This window comes from Schistocerca americana, chromosome 3 (genome assembly GCF_021461395.2).
Source record: "Schistocerca americana isolate TAMUIC-IGC-003095 chromosome 3, iqSchAmer2.1, whole genome shotgun sequence".
NCBI classification, from domain to species: domain Eukaryota; kingdom Metazoa; phylum Arthropoda; class Insecta; order Orthoptera; family Acrididae; genus Schistocerca; species Schistocerca americana.
This window is the reverse complement of record NC_060121.1, coordinates 471,668,654-471,690,757: the sequence shown is the minus strand read 5'-3', so window position 1 is coordinate 471,690,757 and position 22,104 is coordinate 471,668,654. Positions and strand designations below refer to the sequence as shown.

Here is a 22,104-nt window from a genome sequence, read left to right as displayed (position 1 = left end):
CCATGCAGCAATACTCCAGAATAGGGTGGATAAGTGTAGTGTAACCAGTCTCTTTGGTAGACCTGTTGCACCGTCTAAGTGTTCTGCCAATGAATCGCAGTCTTTGGTTTGCTCTACCCCACAATAATATCTATGTGATCGTTCCAATTTAGGTTATTTGTAATTGTAATCCCTAAGTATTTAGTTGAATTTACAGCCCTCAGATTTGTGTGTCTTATCGCGTAATCGAAATTTAGCTGATTTCTTTTAGTACTCATGTGAATAACTTCACACTTTTCTTTACTCAGGGCCAATTGCCACTTTTTGCACCATACAGATATCTTATCCAAATCATTTTGCAAGTCGTTTAGATCATCTGATGACTTTACAAGATGGTATATGACAGCATCATCTGCAAACAATCTAAGATGGCTACTCAGATTGTCTCCTATGTCGTTAATATAGATCAGGAACAATAGAGGGCCTATGACACTTCCTTGGGGAATGCCGGATATTACTTCTGATTTACTTGATGACTTTCCATCTATTACTACGAACTATGACCTTTGTGACAGGAAATCACGAATCCAGTCGTACAACTGAGGCGATACTCCATAGGCAAGCACTTTGGTTAGAAGACACTTGTGAGGAACGGTGTCGAAAGCCTTCTGGAAATCTAAAAATATGGAATCAATTTGATATCCCCTGTCAATAGCACTTATTACTTCATGATTATAAAGAGCTAGTTGTGTTTCACAAGAATGATATTTTCTAAATGCGTGCTGACTACATGCCAATAAATCGTTTTCTTCGAGGTACTTCATAATGTTCGAATACAGTATATGTTCTAAAACCCTAATGCAAATCGATGATAGTGATATAGGCCTGTAATTCAGTGGATTACTCCTACTTACCTTTTTGGGTATTGGTGTGACTTGAGCAATTTTCCAGTCTTTAGGTACGGATATTTCTGTGAGTGAGAGGTTGTATATAATTGCTAAATATGGAGCTATTTTATCAGCATACTCTGAGAGGAACCTGACTGGTATACAATCTGGACCAGAGGCCTTGCCTTTATTAAGTGATTTAAGCTGCTTTGTTACACCAAGGATATCTACTTCTATGTTTCTCATCTTGGCAGTTGTTCTTGATTGGAATTCAGGAATATTTACTTCATCTTCTTTTATGAAGACTGATTTGATGCAGCTCTCCATGCTACTCTATCCTGTGCAAATCTCTTCATCCCTGAGTAATTACTGCAACCTACATCCTTCTGAATCTGCTTACTATGTTCATCTCTTGGTCTCCGTCTATAATTTTTACCCCCCACGCTTCCCTCCAGTACGAAATTGGTGATCCCTTGATGCCTCAGGATGTGTCCCACCATCCGATCCCTTCTTCTAGGCAGGTTGTACCACAAATTTCTCTTCTTCCCAATTCTGTTCAGTACCTCATCATCAGTTATGTGATGTACCCATCTAATCTTCAGAATTCTTCTGTAGCACCACATTTCAAAAGCTTTAATTCTCTTCTTCTGTAAGCTGTTGATCGTCCATGTTTCACTTCCATACATGGCTACACTCCATACAAATACTTTCAGAAAGGACTTCCTGACACTTAAATCCGTACTTGATGTTAACAAATTTCTCTTCTTCAGAAATGCTTTTCTTGTCATTGCCAGTCTACATTTTATATCCTCTCTACTTGAACCATCACCAGTTATTTTGCTTCCCAAATAGGAAAACTCATCTACTACTGTAAGTGTCTCAGTTCCAATAACCATACAGTAGAGCTGCATGCCCATGGGAAAAATTACAGCTGTAGTTTCTCCTTGCTTTCAGTTGTTGCTGTTTGCAGTACCAACACAGCAAGACTGTTTTGGTTGATGTTACAAGGCCAGATCAGTCAATCATCCAGACTGTTGCCCCTGCAACTACTGAAAAGGCTACTACTCCTCTTCAGGAACCACACGTGTCTGTCCTCTCAACAGATACCCTTCCATTGTGGTTGCACCTACAGTATGGCTATCTGTATCACTGAGACATGCGAGCCTATCCACCAGGGCAAGTTATATGGTTCATGGGGGAGGGAGAGGGGATGCATTAATATGGAACTGATTAATGCTGGAAAAAAGTTAGTTCCCATTTTTAGCAGCAGGTGCAAATTGAGTGCTTTGAATGCAAGAGAAACATACTGAAATGTTTCCATATGTAATGGACTAGGAATTGGATGTGGGCAGAAAACATCAAACAAATGAGAGAGGATTAATTTTGATTTTATTATTAACCACTGATTAAGCAATTTGTCCAATATGAGCACTGGAGATGTCATTGAGTTGCTGCATCCATAATATGATGTGATCAACAGTTGCTCAGAGCACTTTCGGTAGAATCTGAGCAATGTAGTTCTGTATACTGGCCTTCATATCAGGCAGAGACCAAACATGTCCCTGGTAAACAAATTCTTTCAGATATCCTCAGAGCCAAAAGTCACATGGATTAAGATTGGGTGATCTGGCAGGTCATCAGAGCGTTCACTTGGTGGTTTCAATACAGTTGTGCTTTTATAAAGCAGGAATCACATGCAATACAAGGAGGTCTTGAAAATGTGCTGTTCCCATGATACACCAGACAGATCCTCTGGGTACATTCATTCAAAGAAGAATGGACCAAGAATGAAATGCTCGTGAATCCACAGCACACAGTCACGCATGGTGAGTGTAATGGCTCTTCATGCACAGCTTGCAGTTTAACAGTATCCCAAATTCAGCAGTTCTTTGAATTCAATGCAGCCTGTAGTGTAAAACATGCCTCATCATTCCATAGAATATTATCCAACCACAGGTAATCAACTTTGATCTGTATCAGGAATCGAAGACAAATCCAAACACTGCTACGGATTATAAGGTATCATTTGCTGCACTGTGTGAATGTTGTATAGGTACTGGTGTAAAATAGGCCACAAAACTTTCTGTACTGTTGACCATGCGATGGGCAATCCTTGTGATACTGCACAAGCACTAGCACTATCCACGGCACTTGCTGCATGGTCACTTACAACAACAGCAACCTTGTCAGTAACTTCCACTGGGATAGGATTCTTTCCTTTTATAGGTACCACACCAATGTTTTCAAATTTAATTATCATCTTCTTTAAAACATCTAATGGCATCAGGCCTCTCCTCAGACCTTCCAGTCGGTGACACTCTCTCAATGTAGCACTATAACTGCTGCCATTCACATAAAACAGATTCACTAACAGTACATGCTCTCCTTCGCAGTTGTCATACTGTTCCTTACATAATGGCTTGTCAAATTTCATTGTAGAAGTCATACCATCATACAAACAGAGTACAGTGCCAGATTCGCACCTGGTGGGTACAGTTGGAAGTAATTTTCTTTCCAGCATAAATCGGTTCTGCATTAACATGACAGAATATCTACCAAGGATCACTGCCATATGATAATTACAGCATGCACTGGCCCTCTGTTAGTAGCTCCACTTTAAATAAGCACTCACTCGCTATCTGATCCTAACTTTAATACTTGTAATTCCTTAATGGGGAACATTTCTCTTAAACAGAAGAGAAGCTTCAGCACAATGGTGATTCAGTCCTGACTGCTGTCTCACTGTTCAAAAGGACTGATGACCTCAGCAGTTTGGTTCTCTAGGAATTCACACACACACACACACACACACACACACACACACACACACACACACACTCTTTGTTCAAAAACAGCTAGTTGGATGAACAACATCCAGGTTGTTCTGCAAAAGATCAATTCCTGGCAGCTCTTTCAATGTACAGGTTTGTCTAGTATATGAATGTGGACAGGAAAGTGGATGTGTGAGAATCAGGACAGCTACCATTTGCTACTTAACTTAATTGGTAAGAGACCACAGAATTAGAGGACAGCACTGGAGAATGGTGCCTATATGGTGCTGAAGTGCAATTTACCATCCTTATTTGGAAGTTAGTAGTGCAACCATAATCCTAATAATTTATTTCTGTAATGTAATGAACTGGTTCACTGTTAACAGAGATAAACAGAATGTACAAATTATTTTTGGAGTATTGTGACACTTACACAATGCCTAATTACATTGTACTCTCATAAGCGTTCATTTCAGTTGTAAATAATACAAGAATGAAGTACAAGTGCACTGAGAACAGTTTCTATAGGAACTCATGTCTGTACTGAATTTGTCAACTTCCCACTCCTAGTTCCACTTCCAGTGGTACAAAAGGTTTCTTACACTCACTGAATGATTTTCCCCAGTCAGAAGATTGTATTTACACATAGTTCCGTTACACTTGCCTGAGGTATTATGAAGTTATGTTTAAAAGGGTGGGAAAGTCTTACCAACACAGTATTTTGTATAACATAATATGTCATGTGTGCATCAATATATGCTCAAATTGCTCCATGCACTCCACAATTACACATACTTTTACATGTTACCTTCTTCTCATCTTCACCTCTAAGGGTGGTAAGGTAATATCATACCAGAAGTTACAATATTTTTTCATGTAGTAAGCCATATGTGCAACATATTTGGTTGAAATTTCTCCGGGCATTCCAGGATAATGCTAATGTTATATGCCACCATTTTGCTGTATCACATTCATAGGTTTTTTTTTCAGATAGTAAGTTAAATGTGTGCAAAGTGTGACTGAACAAACGCATGTCACACATATCCATTTTTATGTAGGCAGAGAGTTTGTAAGTGGTATAAACATTGAACTGAATGGTATGATACACTGCAAGAAAACTAACATTAAAAATACTTTCATATTCAATTTCTCATATTGTATGGTTGTATCCTTCTACTTATCAATATCTATAACGTTTGTCTTCCCAAAGAAAGGCTTTAATCACCAGTCCACTTACCAGTCCAATTAAATACAGCTAGAGCAAAAAAAAATACTTTTGCATAATGTCGTATTTAGCAAACTATCCTTAATAATGATAGTGTCATACAAATGAGCAGTACATAATCATTATGTTTCTATAAAATAATTTATTTATTTTTTCCATATTTCTCAGGGTTCTCTAGCTTGCCGTGCTCTGTGGCACATCACATTTAATGAGTATATGAATATGTATGTCAATCCATGGAAACAAAATAATGAAGATCTTACCTTTGTAGCATTGTAGCCCATAGCTTGGATCTTCATTAGATATTTTTCAACAGTCAGAAGATTGTTATTAGATATAAAAAATATTTTTTTCCCCATTTCATCAAGCTTTTTAATTGTTTCTATAGAGCCTGGAATCTGCTGGTCACCCATCCACAACACACCTACATAAGACTTGCTGAATTAAAACATGTGAAAGAAACATATATTTATCTACATGATAGTATATTTCTAGTCTAAAGATAACATCAAACGTCATTATAGCAGTGTGATCTACTCAAAAAAACATACTGAGCATGGAGAATATCTTGTCAAAACTTAAATTAATCATTCATTATATTTTGGTCATCCAAAGTTTTTGCTAGTATAGAACAAAAGTTGCAAAAAACACAAAATGTAACTAAATTTATCAAGGAATCTTGTACTGAGAGGTCGCAGGACTGAAATGAAAATTTACATTACTTCTATTACCATAAGACAGTTGTTCATGCACAATGTATTTAAGTAATACACAAGACTCTCAGCTATCCAGCCCAAAGTAGCAGAAGGTCAAGTTGGACCCAAAAAAGTTGGATAGGTTGGAGTAGGTTGGAGTTCTATCAGCTCTCTCTTCCAAACCCACCCATTCAAAATGCCTATCTTTTATACCAAAATCCAATTTTATTAATATTTTCTGACTTCTTATATAATTCATGCTAGTTATAAATGTTGGTTATGTACATACTGCATCCTTCAAAAATTATTACAGGAAATAGGGAACATTGTAAAGTATGAATGTATGATTACACACATGTGAAGAGCTAGACCTAAGATAAAAGGTGAAACCTGCAGATTTAATGTTTTAAAAAGTCTTTGAGAGGTTACTATTTCCCTCCTTTACCCTTCTTCTGTGCTGCAGTATCCCTCCACTTATGCAAACAGGTGGTACCAGCTGGTGTTGGCTTCCTCCTGCTCACTAATGTACTGTTGCAGTGCCTCAATCATCTTGAATCCTTCCAAATGTGGAATGACATTACTCCTGTAATCTAAGTTTGCCTCCCCCTGTGTTATTTCCCCCTGCATTACCATTTCTACAATGTCATTGTCAGTTAGTTCATCAGCTTCACTGCTTGCCATCCATTCTGAGATAACCTCTGCATCAACATCCTTACAGCCCAGTACATTATTATGATATCAATAAAGTAGGCTGGATAGCGTGAAGGCTGGGTACTCATGAGCTAGATAGCCGAGAGTCTACTGTACTTTCTTTCAGTACAGTTGCATAATTTTAATATATTGTAAACAAGATATGAAACTGAGAACAGATAGTTGAACTGACTGGAAAAGTTCAAATTATCCTGTAAAATAAAAGAATGGAAAATGTAACAATATTATTATGAAAAGGATAGTTGCTACTCACCATATAGCAAAGATGCTCAATCACAGATGGGCACAATAAAAAGACTACTGGAAAGTGAGCTTTCCGTCAACAAGGCATTTGTTGAAAATGACAACATACACACACACTCTCTCACACAAATGCAACTCACACACACATGACCACAGACTCTGCTAGCTGAAGCCGGACTACGTGCATGATAGGAGAAGCAACCGGGGGGGGGGGGGGGGGGGAGGGTTTAAGGAGGAGGCTGGGGTCGGGACAGGGAGGGATACCAGGGTAGGGGTAGGTGATGGTAAAGTGTTGCTTGTGGAAGTGAGCAGGGATGAGGTGGAGAGAGGGTAGGGTACCTGGGTGCAGTTGGGGAGGTGACATGGAGGGCTCTTAATCAGAAGTTCAAAGTGATCTGATCAGTTGCTAAAGATTTTCAAGGAGAGAAGTAAACAAACTGCGTGCATTGGTGAAATAGAGGGCGGTGTAGTGCTGGAATGGGAACAGGGAAGGGGCTAGATGGGTAGGACAATGACTAATGAAGGTTGAGGCCAGGAGGGTTACGAGAATTTAGGATATATTGCAGGGAGAGTTTGTGGACTTCACAAAGGCATATGACTCCATCGACAGACAGACTCTTATTAGGATCCTGAAGAACAGAGGACTTGATGGAACTACACAAGAACTCATAAAAGAAATTTTGACAGACACAAAAGCAGGATGAGATTCAGAGGAGCACTGTCACAAGAATTTGAGATCAAGACTGGTGTTAAACGGGGAGATGGATTGTCACCATTGTTGTTCAATATAGCACTGGACGAAGTGATCAGGCAGTGGAGAGCAATAAATGAGGAAATGGGAATATCAAAGACCCATGTGGGCTACAAAAAGGGCAACAGGGCTCAAGTGGACTGCCTAGCCTTTGCAGATGACATAGCAATAGTAAGTGAGACAGAAGAAGACGCAAAGACACAGCTCGACAACTTAAGTAAGGTAGCCAGAAAGGTGGGACTTAGGATAGCCTATAACAAGACAAAGACATTAAACACCATTGCAGACTGGGAAACACCGGAAGGCACTGTGCAAATGGTGGACAAATTTAAATACCCGGAGAATTTATAACAGAAAGGAACAGGAGCAAGGAGGGAATAACAGAGAGGATATAGAAGATGAGGTCAGCCTTCTGCATGATGAGAGAGATATACAATAAAAAGAATATATCCACAGAGGCAAAGATAAACCACTACAAGGCAACAGTGAGGAATGCAGTATTATATGCTGCTGAGACGATGACACTAGGAAGAAATGAGGCAGAACAACTAGAGAAAGGAGAGAGAAAAACACTGAGAAAAATATTAGGTCCCAAAAGTGGTGGATGCAAAGACCTAGGGAAGAACTGTACCGGAACATGAGAACAATATCCGGGGAAATCAGACTCAAAAGGGCAAGGTTTGCTGGGCATGTAGTTAGGATGAGACAGAATGACGAAGAGAGTGTGGGAAACAACAGGGAGGGCAAGGGAAAAGACAGGAACCAAGTGGATTGTTGAACTTCAGAAGGACTGGTTGGAATTGGGGATCAAGGTCGAAGGAAAGGAAAATTGGAGGAACAAATATACACTGACAAATATGCCGGAGATCAGTGACAGAGAAGAATACAGGAAAAGATTAGAATGTCACCAGTGGAGCCGCCAGGAGAAATGGAAATTGAAGATCTCAGAAGAAGAGCAGGAGAGAAGAAGAGAAAGAATGAAGAGGTTCAGAGGTTCTGGGAGAAGAAGAGGAAAATGCAGTCCACGAAGGGGCTACCTGTGGCCCTACAGAGGTCGTAACACAAAAAGACGAAGAAGAAGAAGAAGAAGAAGAAGAAGAAGAAGAAGGGAGAGTTCCCACCTGCGCAGTTCAGAAAAGTTGAGGATGGGGCGTGACTCATGCTTGGGTAGCTCAGTTGGTAGAGCACTTGCCCGCAAAAGGCAAAGGTCCCGAGTTTGAGTCTCGGTCCAGCACACAGTTTTAATCTGCCAGGAAGTTTCAGACAGCCTGTTGGTTGTCATGCCCACATAGAATGCAGCATAGTGGTTTCAGCTTAACCTATAGATCACATGACTGGTTTCACAGGGCCAAAAGCTGATTTTAAAACAAAATTATGCTGTAATATAGATAAAATTGAGCCCAGAGTTTTTGATGCAGTTTGTTTGCTCATCTCACAAAAGGAAAGGAAAGGAATTAATTTTTCAGGTAAGTCAAGGTTCAGTGTCCTTGTGAAAGTAAGGTCATTAGACACAGTGAGTTTGCTCAAAATGGGCAAGAAGGGGATAGGGAACTGCACATAATCTGGTTGAGGAAATTGTCCTTGCATTAGCTTGTAGAAATTTAGGCAAACTGTGAGAAATTCCTTGCACATATGGCCCTATAGTACACCAGTATGTATGGGAGTTAGTGAAAAATAAAGCAAACAGAGCACAGAAAGTACTCTTGGTTTTCCAGTTCCTTTATGGGAACAGGGCACAATTATGTAAAAATTAACACAGGACATTAACATAGTAAAATTGCATAGCAATAAAAACAGACACATTTTGCACACAGTAGCCACACAGAACTGTAGGTTTCAGTGAGTGGCAGGCAAAGAATCATAAATATCAAAAATTATTCACAGCTGTTCCATACTTAGCAAATACAAGAAAAGAAAACTTACAGGTATGCACATGGTAGATACCGCAATCAACAGACATGTGGCACACTATGCACTATGATAAAATCATTACTTAAAATTGTATGATGCTAACGTAGTCCACTGATCCTGTGACATGGCAGGGGACAGCATGGAAAACATAAATCTAAAATTGGCTCATGTGCACAATATTCTATCGTTCTGCCACTAGGGCTCAGCAAGCTCTTTTGTAGATGTCTACAAACACCATTCAGCCTAAGCGTATGATGCACACTCACCAGCATCATCTGCTTTGCAACCATACATGGTCAGAATACTATTACTGCACCTGGTGACAATTCCCATCTTCATATCCACACAGCACGAAAGACACTCACTACATAACACTAACTCACTTGGATGAGTATGTCAGACATTTTGTGTTGGTGTGGGAAGTAATGGTCACATGCTTCTCTCTGGGAAACCCATGGGCTACAGCAAGGCAGTGCATGGCAGAGAGATTCCCCTACTTAGTCCGTTTTGCTCATGGCTGATTTATGTCATCTGCTGTTGTGATCTGCTGAAGCAGATGGTTGGTGAACCCACACACACTGTAATGCATCTCCACAAAAGCATGATCACATAAATGAAGGTAATCAGATTGGCACTTGAACATAGTCTCTCCTGAATACAAATTCTGTGATACCCACTGATAACCACTGTAAGACTTTATTCCATATGAAAAAATAATGAAGAAAAAAAAAAAAAAGAAATTAAAACATATGCATAGGCATCCTTATAGTATATGATACTGAGAATGTGAGTAAAGAAATAATCATTCAGTTCTTGTCACTTGTAGGTTTCTCTTAATCAGAAGTTAAAAATTATCTGCTTGGTTGCTTAAGATTTTCAACCCTTCATTTCTGTGTATTTTGTCTCAAGTCCCAGAAGAAACAAACTGTTTTCACACAGCTTAAAATTTAGTATTTTGTTACAGGTATTTGTCTCTTAGTTATCTCACAGTTTTTGTGGGTAATTTCAGCTGTTCTACTTGCCATTATTTTTATACTGTTAATTCTCTGTAGTATTCATTATTATGAATTCACATCCATCAAATAATATACAGAGCTTATATATTCATCCCTGCTCCAAGCATGCTTATCCTTCATGAAAGTTAATGTGATTTTATTAGCTTCCTGAAATAATTTATTTTCAAATAAGCAACTGCTTACTTCTCTCTGAGACAAGCTTGGTTGTCATTGCCTTAAATTCTTAACTCAACTGAAGTTATCACTGAGCAAGAGAGCAGTCACTTAATTCATTTAAATTTATAAAATGTGTACATCAAATATTCCTTTGCATGAATCTTCTTTAACTTTAAAATGAGTGTTTTGCCTTCACTGGGCACAACCAAGGAGATAAAGGGCCATTATTTTATCATACTTTATAGTACTTTTCATCATGTAAATCATAAATAATTTAAACAATGGGAATCCAGGATGGAATTATGACAGATCTTATGAAAAGGATAGATTGCTACTCACCATATAGTGGAGACATTGAGTCACAGACAGGTACAACAAAAAGATGCTAAACAAAAGGGTTTCTTCTAAAGTAGACAAATTCAAAAACACATTCACAAAAGCATAACTCTCTCTCTCTCTCTCTCTCACACACACACACACACACACACACACTCAACCATTGAACTCGGCAGCCAGAGACAATGGTCTTGTGTGTGTGTGTGTGTGTGTGTGTGTGTGTGTGTGTGTGTGTGTGTGTTGTCTAATTCAGAAGCAGGCCTTTTGGCTGAAAGCTCACTTGTTTAGTGTCTTTTTGTTGTGTCTGTCTGTGACTCAACATCTCCATTATATGGTGAGTAGCAGTCTATCCTTCTCATAAGATTGTCACAAATAATTTATGCATTTTATTCATTGGTTTGGGAGAAGAGCATGTAAATTTGTATTGTTATCATATCCACCAAGCTGTGAAACATTTGGAGACAACATGTGAGATCAGCATTGAAGCATAGAGACGTCTAGAAGAATACGAATAACAAGAAGAAGAAAAATTCATCAGTCTGAAAAGTGGTCTATTGCAGCTCTTCATGCTAGACAATTATTGAAATTATTTTTTGTATCTTTGTAACTACTGCATGCTGCCTCAATTTGAATTTTTTAATGTACTGAAATGTTGATCTCCCCTACAAGTTTTATCCCTCAGAGTTCCTTTGATTACCAAATTAATTATTTCTTGATGCCTCAGGACATGCCCTATCAACCACTTCTTCCACCTTTCAGTCGAGTTGAGTTTTAAGGATCTTTTCTTCTCAATCCAATTCAGTACCTTTTCATAAGTTAGTTGATGCACTTGAGGGAATATGGTATGTTGTTGTTGTGGTCTTCAGTCCTGAGACTGGTTTGATGCAGCTCTCCATGCTACTCTATCCTGTGCAAGCTTTTTCATCTCCCAGTACCTACTGCAACCTACATCCTTCTGTATATGGTATAGTTGTAGGTAAACAACTAGAATTCTCTCATATACAGATTTATTCACACTTAGCATCTACACAGATACAAGTCCGGAGGCTAACTGCCGTTAGCGTCCAACATGCTCTCCAAAGCCCTCTCCTCAAAGATAGCACACTTACGCACAGAACAAATATCAATTTTTATGGCGCTCTACGCCACACACTCATTTGATCTTCAGTATTCTTTGGTAACACCACTTCTCCTCTCCTCTTGTCTGTATGATTTATTATTTATGTTTTGCTTCCATATAAGGTTACAGTTCAAATGATTGCTTTCAGATAAGGCTTCCTAACACTTAAATTTGTTCTGTTTTAATAAATTTATCTGTTACAAGAAATCTTTTCTACCTATTGCCAGTCTACATTTTAACATTTTATGTCCTCTTTAATTCTGTCTTTGCTGATTATTTTGATGCTAAAGCAGCAAATGTCATCTACTACTTTTAATGTCTGGTTTCTTAATATAATTTCTTCAGAATCATCTGAACTTAATTTGAGCACATTGCAAGATTGCCTCCAAACGAATTGACCAACCGTCTGTTCACCTTCTGGCAAAATAAGAAGGTTTGCACCACTTGGCTGATTGAAACTGAAAAGGACATTAACGAACTGGGAATAACTGATCTCCAGAACAGACAGTCTGTGAGATGTACTTTGAAGGAAGCCTGAGGATTTCAGGCAAAGGCCTGAAGGAAAGGTACTCTCTGGACAGAAGAAAGGAAGGAATTACATCAGCAGAAGATGTGACAGTACTTGGCAAAGATTACAGCCCAACAGTTGAACAAGCATGGTCCGAAATAGGTCCATTTGAAACAAGAAGAAGAAGAAGCTGAAGATGTGTGAAAACCTGAAAAGTGTCTTGGCATAAATAAAATTATGTCAAAAGTTGTTGGTTGCTGTATGTCTTCAAGTATCATGGATAAATTAACCAGTCAACATTGGCAAATGCATTTATTAAATCTGAGACTGCCATAATTGTGAGTTTGCCTTTGTGCAACATTTCTCCTAATATAAGTTATAGGACAAGTATTCCTTCATATGTTACTTCATTTCACTATCCATTCTGTTCAGCTGATCTTCAAAGTCCTTTGCCATTTTTCATGGAATTACAATGTCATAAGCAAACCTTAAAGCTTTTATATCTTCTCCCTGAATTTTAATTCCCTTTCCACATTCCTCCTATGCTTCTTTTACTGCATGCTCAATGTACATATTGAATAACATGGGGATGGAATGCAATCTTGCCTTGTATCCTTCATTCATTTATTTGTGATAATTCCAGAATTTCAAAGAATGTATCCCAGTCAGCATTTTTACTGCTACAGCATTAAAAATTCAGTTGACATAAATGTACTAATAATGAATCCTCAGGAAGATCCTAGGCCTGGTAGAAGAAGATGGAGAATTCAGGAGATGACATAACTCGGAGCTCTACAAGCATATTCAGAGGCTCTCTGACCGTGAAAGAAAAAGAAGGGTAGCTTTCTATAGCCATGCTGCAAGATTGCCTCCAAACAAATTGACCAACCGTCTGTTCACCTTCTGGCAAAATAAGAAGGTTTGCACCACTTGGCTGATTGTAACTGAAAAGGACATTAAAGAACTGGGAATAACTGATCTCCAGAACAGACAGTCTGTGAGACGTACTTTGAAGGAAGCCTGAGGATTTCAGGAAAAGCCCCGAAGGAAAGGTACTCTCTGGACAGAAAAAAGGAAGGAATTACATCAGCAGAAGATGTGACAGTACTTGGCAAAGATTAAAGCCCAACAGTTGAACAAGCATGGTCCAAAATAGGCTCATTTGAAACAAGAAGAAGAAGAAGCTGAAGATGTGTGAAAACCTGAAAAGTGTCTTGGCATAAATAAAATTATGTCAAAAGTTGTTGGTTGCTGTATGTCTTCAAGTATCATGGATAAATTAACCAGTCAACATTGGCAAATGTGAGTTTGCCTTTGTGCAACATTTCTCCTAATATAAGTTATAGGACAAGTATTCCTTCATGTTACTTCATTTCTCTAGGACTCAAAATTGTCTTCTCCCAGGTGGCTTAATGGCTGGGAGCAGTTCTTTCAATTGGATGCCACTATGGTGACTTGTGTGTCCCAGATCTGAACAGGTTAGCAAACTAGGGAAGGGGGACCTACAGTTTAAAGTGGAAGCTGAATCATGTGTCTTTCCTGGTGACTCCTCATATTTTTGAGAGGTGAAGACTAGATTAAAGGCACATTGAAAATTTCCATGGTTCAACTGGGATTTGATCTCACGACTTCTTGGTTGCTAGGGATGCACTTTACCACAAGAACGCCAGGTCCGAGGTTGGATTATACTAGTTATTCCAGCCTTCTGTAGAAGATCTGTATCAGTATTTTACAATCGTGAGTTATTAAACTGATGGTTCAGTAATACACTTATCAGCATCTGCCTTCTTTGCTATGGAATTATTACACCCTTCTTGAAGTCTGGGGATATTTTGTCTCTGTTATGTATCCTGTATAAGGGGAGTAACAGTTTTGGTATGCTGTGAGGGAAACACTGCAGGTTGGATGGGAGGCCAGCACCCTCAATTAAACATGTTTTCAAAACTACAAGTAGTAGTAGCTATTCAGCCAAAGATCTAAATAATTCCAAGGGAATGCCATTTACCCCAGATGCATTATTTTTGGTCAGGTCTTTCAGTGCTTTGTCACATTATTCTCACAGTATCCCATCATGACTCCTATCTTCATCCACTCATTCTTCCTCTTCCACGATACTGTCACCAAGTCTCTTTTGTTTATACTCTTCTACATATGTCTCCCATCCTTCAGTCTTCCCTTCTTTGCCCTGTACTCACTTGTCATTTGAGTTCTTGATGTTAATACATCTTTTCTTCAGATGTTTCTTTAATTTTTCTATAAATGGCCTCTATCTTACCCATAGATATGCATGCTTCTACAGCTTTGCATTTCTCCTTTAGCCATTCCTAATGTTCTACTATGCACTTCATGTCACTCTCACTTTTAGGTGGCTGTATTCCAGTTTGCCTGTTCCATTTTAGAAGCTGACCTTGGAGAAATGTAGGAACATGTAAGGCAATACTGACTCAACAACTTGTCTTAGAAGATAAGTTAAGGCAAGGTAAACCAACATTTATAGCATTTTTAGACTCTGAGAAAGGTTTTGACAATGTTGACTGGAATACCTGCCATTCTTCTGTAAAGAATTCATGCTAGTATTTTGCAACCATGGCTTATCAAACTGATAGTTCAGTAATATTCACACCTGTCAGAACCTGCTTGCTTTGGAATTGTAAATATTACATTCTTCTGGAAATATGAGGATATTTTGCCTGTCTCATCCATTTTGCAAACTGGGTGGAAGAGTTTTTTCATGGCTGGCTCTCTAGGGCTATCAGTAGTTCTGATGGAATGTTTCTACCCCTAGCATCTTGCTTGGATTAGTCCTTTCATCGTTGTCAAATTCTTCTCACAGTATCATATCTCCCACCTCATCTTCATCTACATCCTCTTCCATTTCTATAATATGGCCTTCAAATTCATCTCCCTTGAATAGACTTTCAATATACTCCTTCCACCTTTCAGCTTTCCCTTCTTTGCTTGATATTCATACAGCTGCTTCTCTTTTCTCCAAAGGCCTCTTTGATTTTCCTGTAGGTGGTATCTATCTTTCCCCTAGTAAAATATGCTTCTAAATCCTTACATTTGTCCTCTGGCCATTCCTGCTCAGCATTGCTGCACTTCCTGTGAGTTTCAGTTTTTTAAGACATTTGTATTCTGTTTTGCCTGCTTCATTTGCAACATTTTTATATTTTCTCCTTTCACCAATTAAATTCAGTATCTCCTGAGCTATCCAAGCATTTCTATTAGTCCTTGTCTTTTTACCTACTAGATCCTCTGCTGCTTCCACTATTCCATATCTCAAAGCTGCCCATTCATCTTCTACTGTATTCCTTTCCCCTGTTTTAGTCAATTGTTGCCTAATGCTCCTAGTGAAACTCTCAACAACCTCTGGTTAAACTTATTCAGGTCCCATCTCCTTAATTTCCTACCTTTTTCCAATTTTTTTACTTTTAATTTACAGTTCATAACCAAAAATTGTGGCAAAGTTCACATCTGCCCCTGGAAATGTCTTACAATTTAAAATCTGGTTTCAAAAATCTATGCCTTATCATGATATCATAAATCAATCTGAAACCTTCCGGTGCCTCCAGATCTCTTCCACATATACAACCTTATTTGATGATTCTTAAACCAAGTGTTAGTGATGATTAACTTACGCTCTATGCAAAATTCTACCAAGTAGTTTCCTCTTTCATTCCTTTGCCCCAGTCCATATTCACCTACAATTTTTCCTTCCCTTCCTTAACATCAAATTCCAGTCCACCATCACCTACAATTTTTCCTTCCCTTCCTTAACATCCAATTCCAGTCCACCATCACAATAAAATTTCCGGAAAATCCAGGATGGAATGTAACAATATTATGAAAAGGATAGTTGCTACCCACTGGCACTGAGTCGCAGACAGGCACAACAAAAGGCCTTCATTGGAAATAGACAACATACACACATACACTCACGCAAACTCAACTCACACACTCATGACCACAGTCACTGGCTGGTGTGGTCACACTCAGCAGCCAGAGACTGCGGTCATGTGTGTGTGAGTTGTGCTTTTTTTGTGTGTGTGTGTGTGTGTGTGTGTATTTCCAGTGAAAGACTTGTTGGCCAAAAGCTCATTTTCTGAAATTGCTTTGTTGTGCCTATCTTCAACTCAGCATCTCTGCTACATGATGAGCAGCAACTACCCTTTTCATAATATTACTGTATTCACCTCATCAGAAAGTCCTGATCCTCCTGCCACTGAACTTCACTAATTCCCATTATATCTAACTTCAACCTATCTATTTTTCTTTTCAAATTTTATAATCTACATGCATGATTAAGGGATCTAACATTCCATGCTCCATACTTGTATTAAACACATTAAAAACTAGTTCCCTGATATATCTGATTCTGTCAAAACCATATTGTTTTATCCTGCTAATAGTTTCTTCAATTACATTCATAGATGTACTGCAGTTCTGTCTTACAGAAAATGAACTGGAAAAATAAAATGTGAAAAGCTTTGTTTATATTTTAGAAATTACTGAAATCACGTGGTAGTGTTTCGACCTTACAAAGCACTTTCAGTCATTCAAAAACAGGCTCTGCACCAGGCCGCGAAGGCCCAATGGATATCTACGGGCAACTGTGTCATCCTCTGCCTAGTGGCATGATGCAAATGCAGTATGGACGGACTTGTGGTTAGCACACCACTCTCCCGGCCATTTTGCAGACTTTCCAGACATTTGAGCTGCTACTATTCAGTCAAGTAGCTCCTCTATTAGCATGACAATACTGAGTTACCCTGTGCTAGTCTTCCCACCAAGGAAAAATCCTTGGCAGTACCAGGAATCAAACCCAGGTCCTCCATAAGGCAGCTACCTATGCTGACCACTCAGCTACAGAGGTACCTTACAGTCATTAGCTGTACAATAAACCTCTTACCTGGTGGACTCAGATAGAATACAAATCAAATATGATGCAGCCAAGTGCGGGACTACTTCTAAATCATAGCCATATTTCAACATTTCATATTACCAAATAATTTCCTAAGTTCCATTCTCATATGCTCAACAAAATGTTTCGCTGAAGTGTATATGTATGTATAGATTTGTGTAAGACAGAAGTTTGGAAAATTTCATTGCAACAAAGCAGCTAGGCCAATTCAATATTAGGTCAGTTTGAAGATAAAGTACGGAAGAGGTGACAGAAAAAAATGTAGCCTAAGAAATACAAAAGAATACAACAAAACGAAAATGCAATACACAAAATTTGTAAAGCACCTAGTTTGTGCCACTACTGAAAAAGTGTAATTATTGTTTGACTGAAACAGTTCTTGTAAAGTGCTTTCATTCACATCATACCTGTCTTATTACTACTGTTATCTTCAATTATTATAGCTGTTGTTAGGAGGGTAAAGGACTGTTTGCAGTTCCAGCAGACAAATTTTACTCACCATCACAGTCGGTCAGAACTGTATCAAATGAACTGACAAATGCTGCCACTTCTTTACTGCTGAAGGATGACAAATCTGGAATCTGTTGTCTTGGTGCCATTGTGGTGGAATATAACTGTGTTATAGCAAATATTGAAATTACTACACACAGAATTAATGTGTACATCAACAACAAAATGGGGAAAATTAACACACTTGGAAGTATGATTTACAAAAGAACTTATAGGACACACAAATGAAAATACCAAAGTAAAACAATGTACATTTATAAGCATACAACTGCATGCTGCTTGTATCACTAAATGAGATAAATATTAACAATGAAATGACATGTGAGGGGAAGGTTTATATCCTAAAGTGTGGAGAATATCTTGATTTAAAACATTGTGAAATATCCTATAACTTGGTTGGTACACAGGTGTAATAGATGCAGAGAATGATTTTTGTTCTTTCCCAGAGAAAGGAAACATTTAAAAAGTATACTGTACATTGTGAAGATAGTTGATTAATGTAAATTACTTCAGAACAATGGCATCTGGATAGCATGGAGAGACCAAACGATAGATTAATGCTGGAAGGTGGAAAGCTGACAGTCTAGTAACTAGCTATTTGTTATTGGTGAAACTGTGGGATCTTTTTGTACTACACTATGTGAATGATGTAGCCTTAGTGATCATCTGTTCCTTTCTTTCAAGTTGTGATTAATGCTACAAGTAGTTCTACTGTTCAGGCTCTACTAAACAGAATCTGCAAACATTAGTAGGATCTGTTAAAACATTTAAAAGAGACATATTCCAATAATCTTTTAGTTGTCCATGTGTAATGTTAAAGATTGTTTTTGTGCTACATCTGTACTTGCACGTTCCCATGTCAGTTTCTTCAAAATCTGTTGTGCTTGCATTCCATGTTTGTCTTATTACCTCTTCGTCTTACAGATGCACACTTACGGCTGATGTACTATGTTTCTCCACGGCATACGTCGTAGAAGTTAACACTCTCCTGTAAAATATCGCTTCAGTCGGTACAGTGCGTACTCAGCGTTTTTATGGCGAAACATATTTGGCGGTAGTAAGGGAGATGGGGCAGGAGATAAGGGAATTTTCATTTTGCAGTTTCATTTATTCTCAAACAGCTCAAGGTGAAGATCCGAAAGGAGGAGCACGACCGGACGCCGTTTACAAGATAATTTCATGACGTCGGCTGACGTCACGACTGACATGACCTTCTCGATCCCACACTTAAGATAACACACAGAACTACTTCTAAATGCGTTTGTTCATTGGTTTTTCAGAAATGACTGTTATACAGAAGAAGGAGCCAGGTCACATGTAAGCTGACATACAACTACTGAATTTTGCAACTCCGAGACACATGTTTTTGTCTCGTCATTTTGAGTGTAACGAGCGTCTGCTTGTCTGTTGTAATTATTCGTGTTTCTGAGAAAAGCTGAAATATTTATTAAAAACCAGCACATTGTTTTAATAAAATAATTTGTGGACGTGACAGTCGTTTGTCACTGGCCAGTCCGAGATTGTTTTCGCGGTTGGTTGCATGCTTCTACATTGCCAGGACACTGGACAGTCAATACCGCTGTAGAAGTTTAACAACAACAACAACAACAATAATCATCAAAATGGTGCTAGACATATTGTAGCTGCAGTCTTGAGAATAGTGAATCCATATGGGAAATATTTCACAGTTTACGTTGTGTACTAGGCGAACACTATAATATGTCGTCTGTGTGTAAAAGTTGTGCCAAATGTTTAAACTTAACCAGATAATCGCGATCTGTCAAACATAAAGAGGAAGTGGAACTGTACGGGCAGAAATGTTTAAATCAAGCATTAATCGTTGCATATACAATTTATACCTTTTATCATAAAACACATTTATATTCAGTGCAACGAATTATGAATTATCGTAAAGTATTCGAAAGTTTTTAATGTAATGTAACGACCGGTTTACTTTCTGAACAAGTATCTGGTTATGTCGCAAATTTATGAAAGTCGGAGAATACCTCTCTTTAACTGCAATTTTGTTAATATTCTTATATCAAATATTTTACAGTATTAATAATTTCTGTACATTGTAGTGTCCAAAAGGGAAAATATGTCGGACTGTAAAGAAATATTCTATAAGAGGAAAAGATGCATCATTCCTATTGACATGCGCGTCCAAAATATAATATATGCCGGGCAGGAAAGAAAAATTTCGTAAAGGAGAAAACGCTCTAATTACTGTTGCTAATCAAAGACGAGTGATGTGAAAAGAGCAGTTTAACAAATTTAGGGAAAATTCCAATATTGGTGATGAAATTGATAGCTGTGGAGACTTAATGCTAAGTTAGTAAGAAACTGATCTGAACGTGCTAAAGGAGAAACTAAACACATTGAAACATAACTGGCGTAGCATATATGGAATGAGGGATGCTTTTTCTTGTTAAAACTTTTATCTTTAATCACATAGTTTACCATATCATTTAACTCTTAAGCCATTTATGAACTATATTTATAGGTAACATTTCCTAATTGAAATCAACTGCAGTATTACCTCTGCCATAAAGACTAATAGGAATTCAACCAAGAATAAAGACTTAGTAAAATAGTTATAACACATACTAGGTTCTCCCTACAATGAGGAATTGAACAACGAAAATCTTCGATAATTTGCGTTTTTATACAAGGCTCAGTGTGGATTTCATAGAAGGCAAGCTTCAATTAAAATTTTAGAGAGATTCAGAATATAAACAGCACTCTGGCATTACATTAGCTAGTCGGCAACCCTTTTGATCATACTACATATAAATTAGAAAACAAAAAACCTTTGGAACAACTGAAATGGAAATGTCACCACTGAAATGTTACTTATCAGTAGAAAGTAAATGAACATCTCTGTAAAGTATTGCAGGTGATATGTGAATCCCCTGTTCACTTCCTGTTGACCACTTGAGATTTGTTTATGATGATTCCGAAAGAGAAACCAGATTAGCCACTAAAAATGTTTTCCGTGGCTGAGAGATCAGAAGAATGTGTTTGGCAGGGAAACAGTCAAACACCCTCAGTGTAGAGGTATGTCAGGGGAGTAGAGAAAACAGGTGGTCTCATGTTATCTCGTTGAAAGGTAATGCTGTGGAGATGTCAAAGGCAGGGCACAGCTACAACCCTTAACACTTCAAAAAAGTAACATCTAAAGTCCAAATCACCAACTGTGCGAACTAGAGATGATTGTTTTGTGTACCTAATGGCAACTAATACAATCACATTGAGTTCTGACCCTATATAATGATGATGATGATGATGATGATACTGCCGGCATGGCTCTCTCTGGTGCTGCATCAGGGGAAGCAGCGACAATGCTTGCTGTAGTGATAGTTATGGGTACTTCAGACATTCAGTTAAGTGGATACGGAGAAAGTTATGTCTTTCCTTAGACAGGAACTACAGTCATTTGATTCAGACAGTGAACATTTAGAGGAACCATGCCACATGTTCAAATGAACAGTTAACCAAACTGTACGAAAATATGTACTTAGCAGGGTAATTGAAGATATTAGAGATCCCCTGTGCTTTTCAGACTGTGGAAGCTCCTGTAAAAACTGTGTGTACTGCACAACAGCTATAAAACAGAGCATAATTGCACAGATAAATGTTAATTAAAACACATTAGATATCAGAAGGGCAAAGCAAGATGACTTCAATAACTGTTGTTGTAAAATATATTTTACAGTATTCTCAAGCTAATTTTATTTCTCATACAATTAGAGTGCATACAGCTGTAAATAAGCTAGGAAGTGGAATGAAAAATAGCAAGATGAAAGCTGGAATGTAGAATTCTGTCTTCAAATATTCCTTCACAAAGGAAAAGGAATTAATGTTTCCTTCTTTAATAATATACTACTATCATGATGAGTGACATAATAATCAATACTAGCGTTGTTGAAAAGCAGGTTAAATCGCTAAACCTCAATTAAGGCCCCAAGTCCTAATGAAGTCCCTGTCAAGTTCTACAGAATTTATGAGGCAGTTAACCATAATTCACTGCAGATCTCTTGAGCAAAGATATATTATCCTTGAAAAGAGTGTACATCATACCCACATACCAAAGAGGAAGTAGAACTTATCCATAGAATACTGTCATGTGTCACTTGCATCTTTATGTAATTTAATACTAGAACATATTCTTAGCTGTAACATTATGACAAACATGGAACAAATTAATCATCAGCATGGCTTCTAAAAAACAGTGAACATGCAAAACTCAGCTCGCCTCTTCACATACATCGTCTTCATTGCTATGTATACAGGAAGCTAGAGTGATTTAGTGTTTGCAGACTTTTGAAAAGCTTTTGATTCAGTAACACATCAACACCCAAATA

The 22,104-nt window shown here is 38.1% G+C and overlaps 2 protein-coding genes across 5 annotated transcripts in view; one reads left to right on the top strand and one right to left on the bottom strand.

Moving 5' to 3' along the window:
- The window catches only part of LOC124605287 (glycerol-3-phosphate phosphatase-like), a 76,655-nt gene extending 57,319 nt beyond the window's left edge, over nt 1–19,336 (bottom strand). Inside the window, exons 1-3 of one of the 2 annotated variants that reach the window (XM_047136867.1) lie at nt 18,677–19,336; nt 17,730–17,844; nt 5,126–5,286 (exon numbers count right to left, since the gene is read on the bottom strand). In XM_047136867.1, coding sequence (XP_046992823.1) covers nt 5,126–5,286; nt 17,730–17,829 — 261 coding nt within the window. In that variant the 5' untranslated portion in view covers nt 17,830–17,844; nt 18,677–19,336. Of the gene's footprint in view, nt 1–5,125; nt 5,287–17,729; nt 17,845–18,649 lie in introns of both variants that reach the window. The other variant, XM_047136866.1, reaches the window with a different exon arrangement.
- LOC124605286 (mitochondrial ornithine transporter 1-like) overlaps nt 18,950–22,104 on the top strand; it is a 94,883-nt gene continuing 91,728 nt past the window's right edge. Inside the window, exon 1 of one of the 3 annotated variants that reach the window (XR_006978630.1) lies at nt 18,950–19,057. The gene's annotated coding sequence lies outside the window, so the exon portion shown is untranslated. Of the gene's footprint in view, nt 19,095–22,104 lie in introns of all 3 variants that reach the window. The other 2 variants (XM_047136864.1, XM_047136865.1) reach the window with 2 other exon arrangements.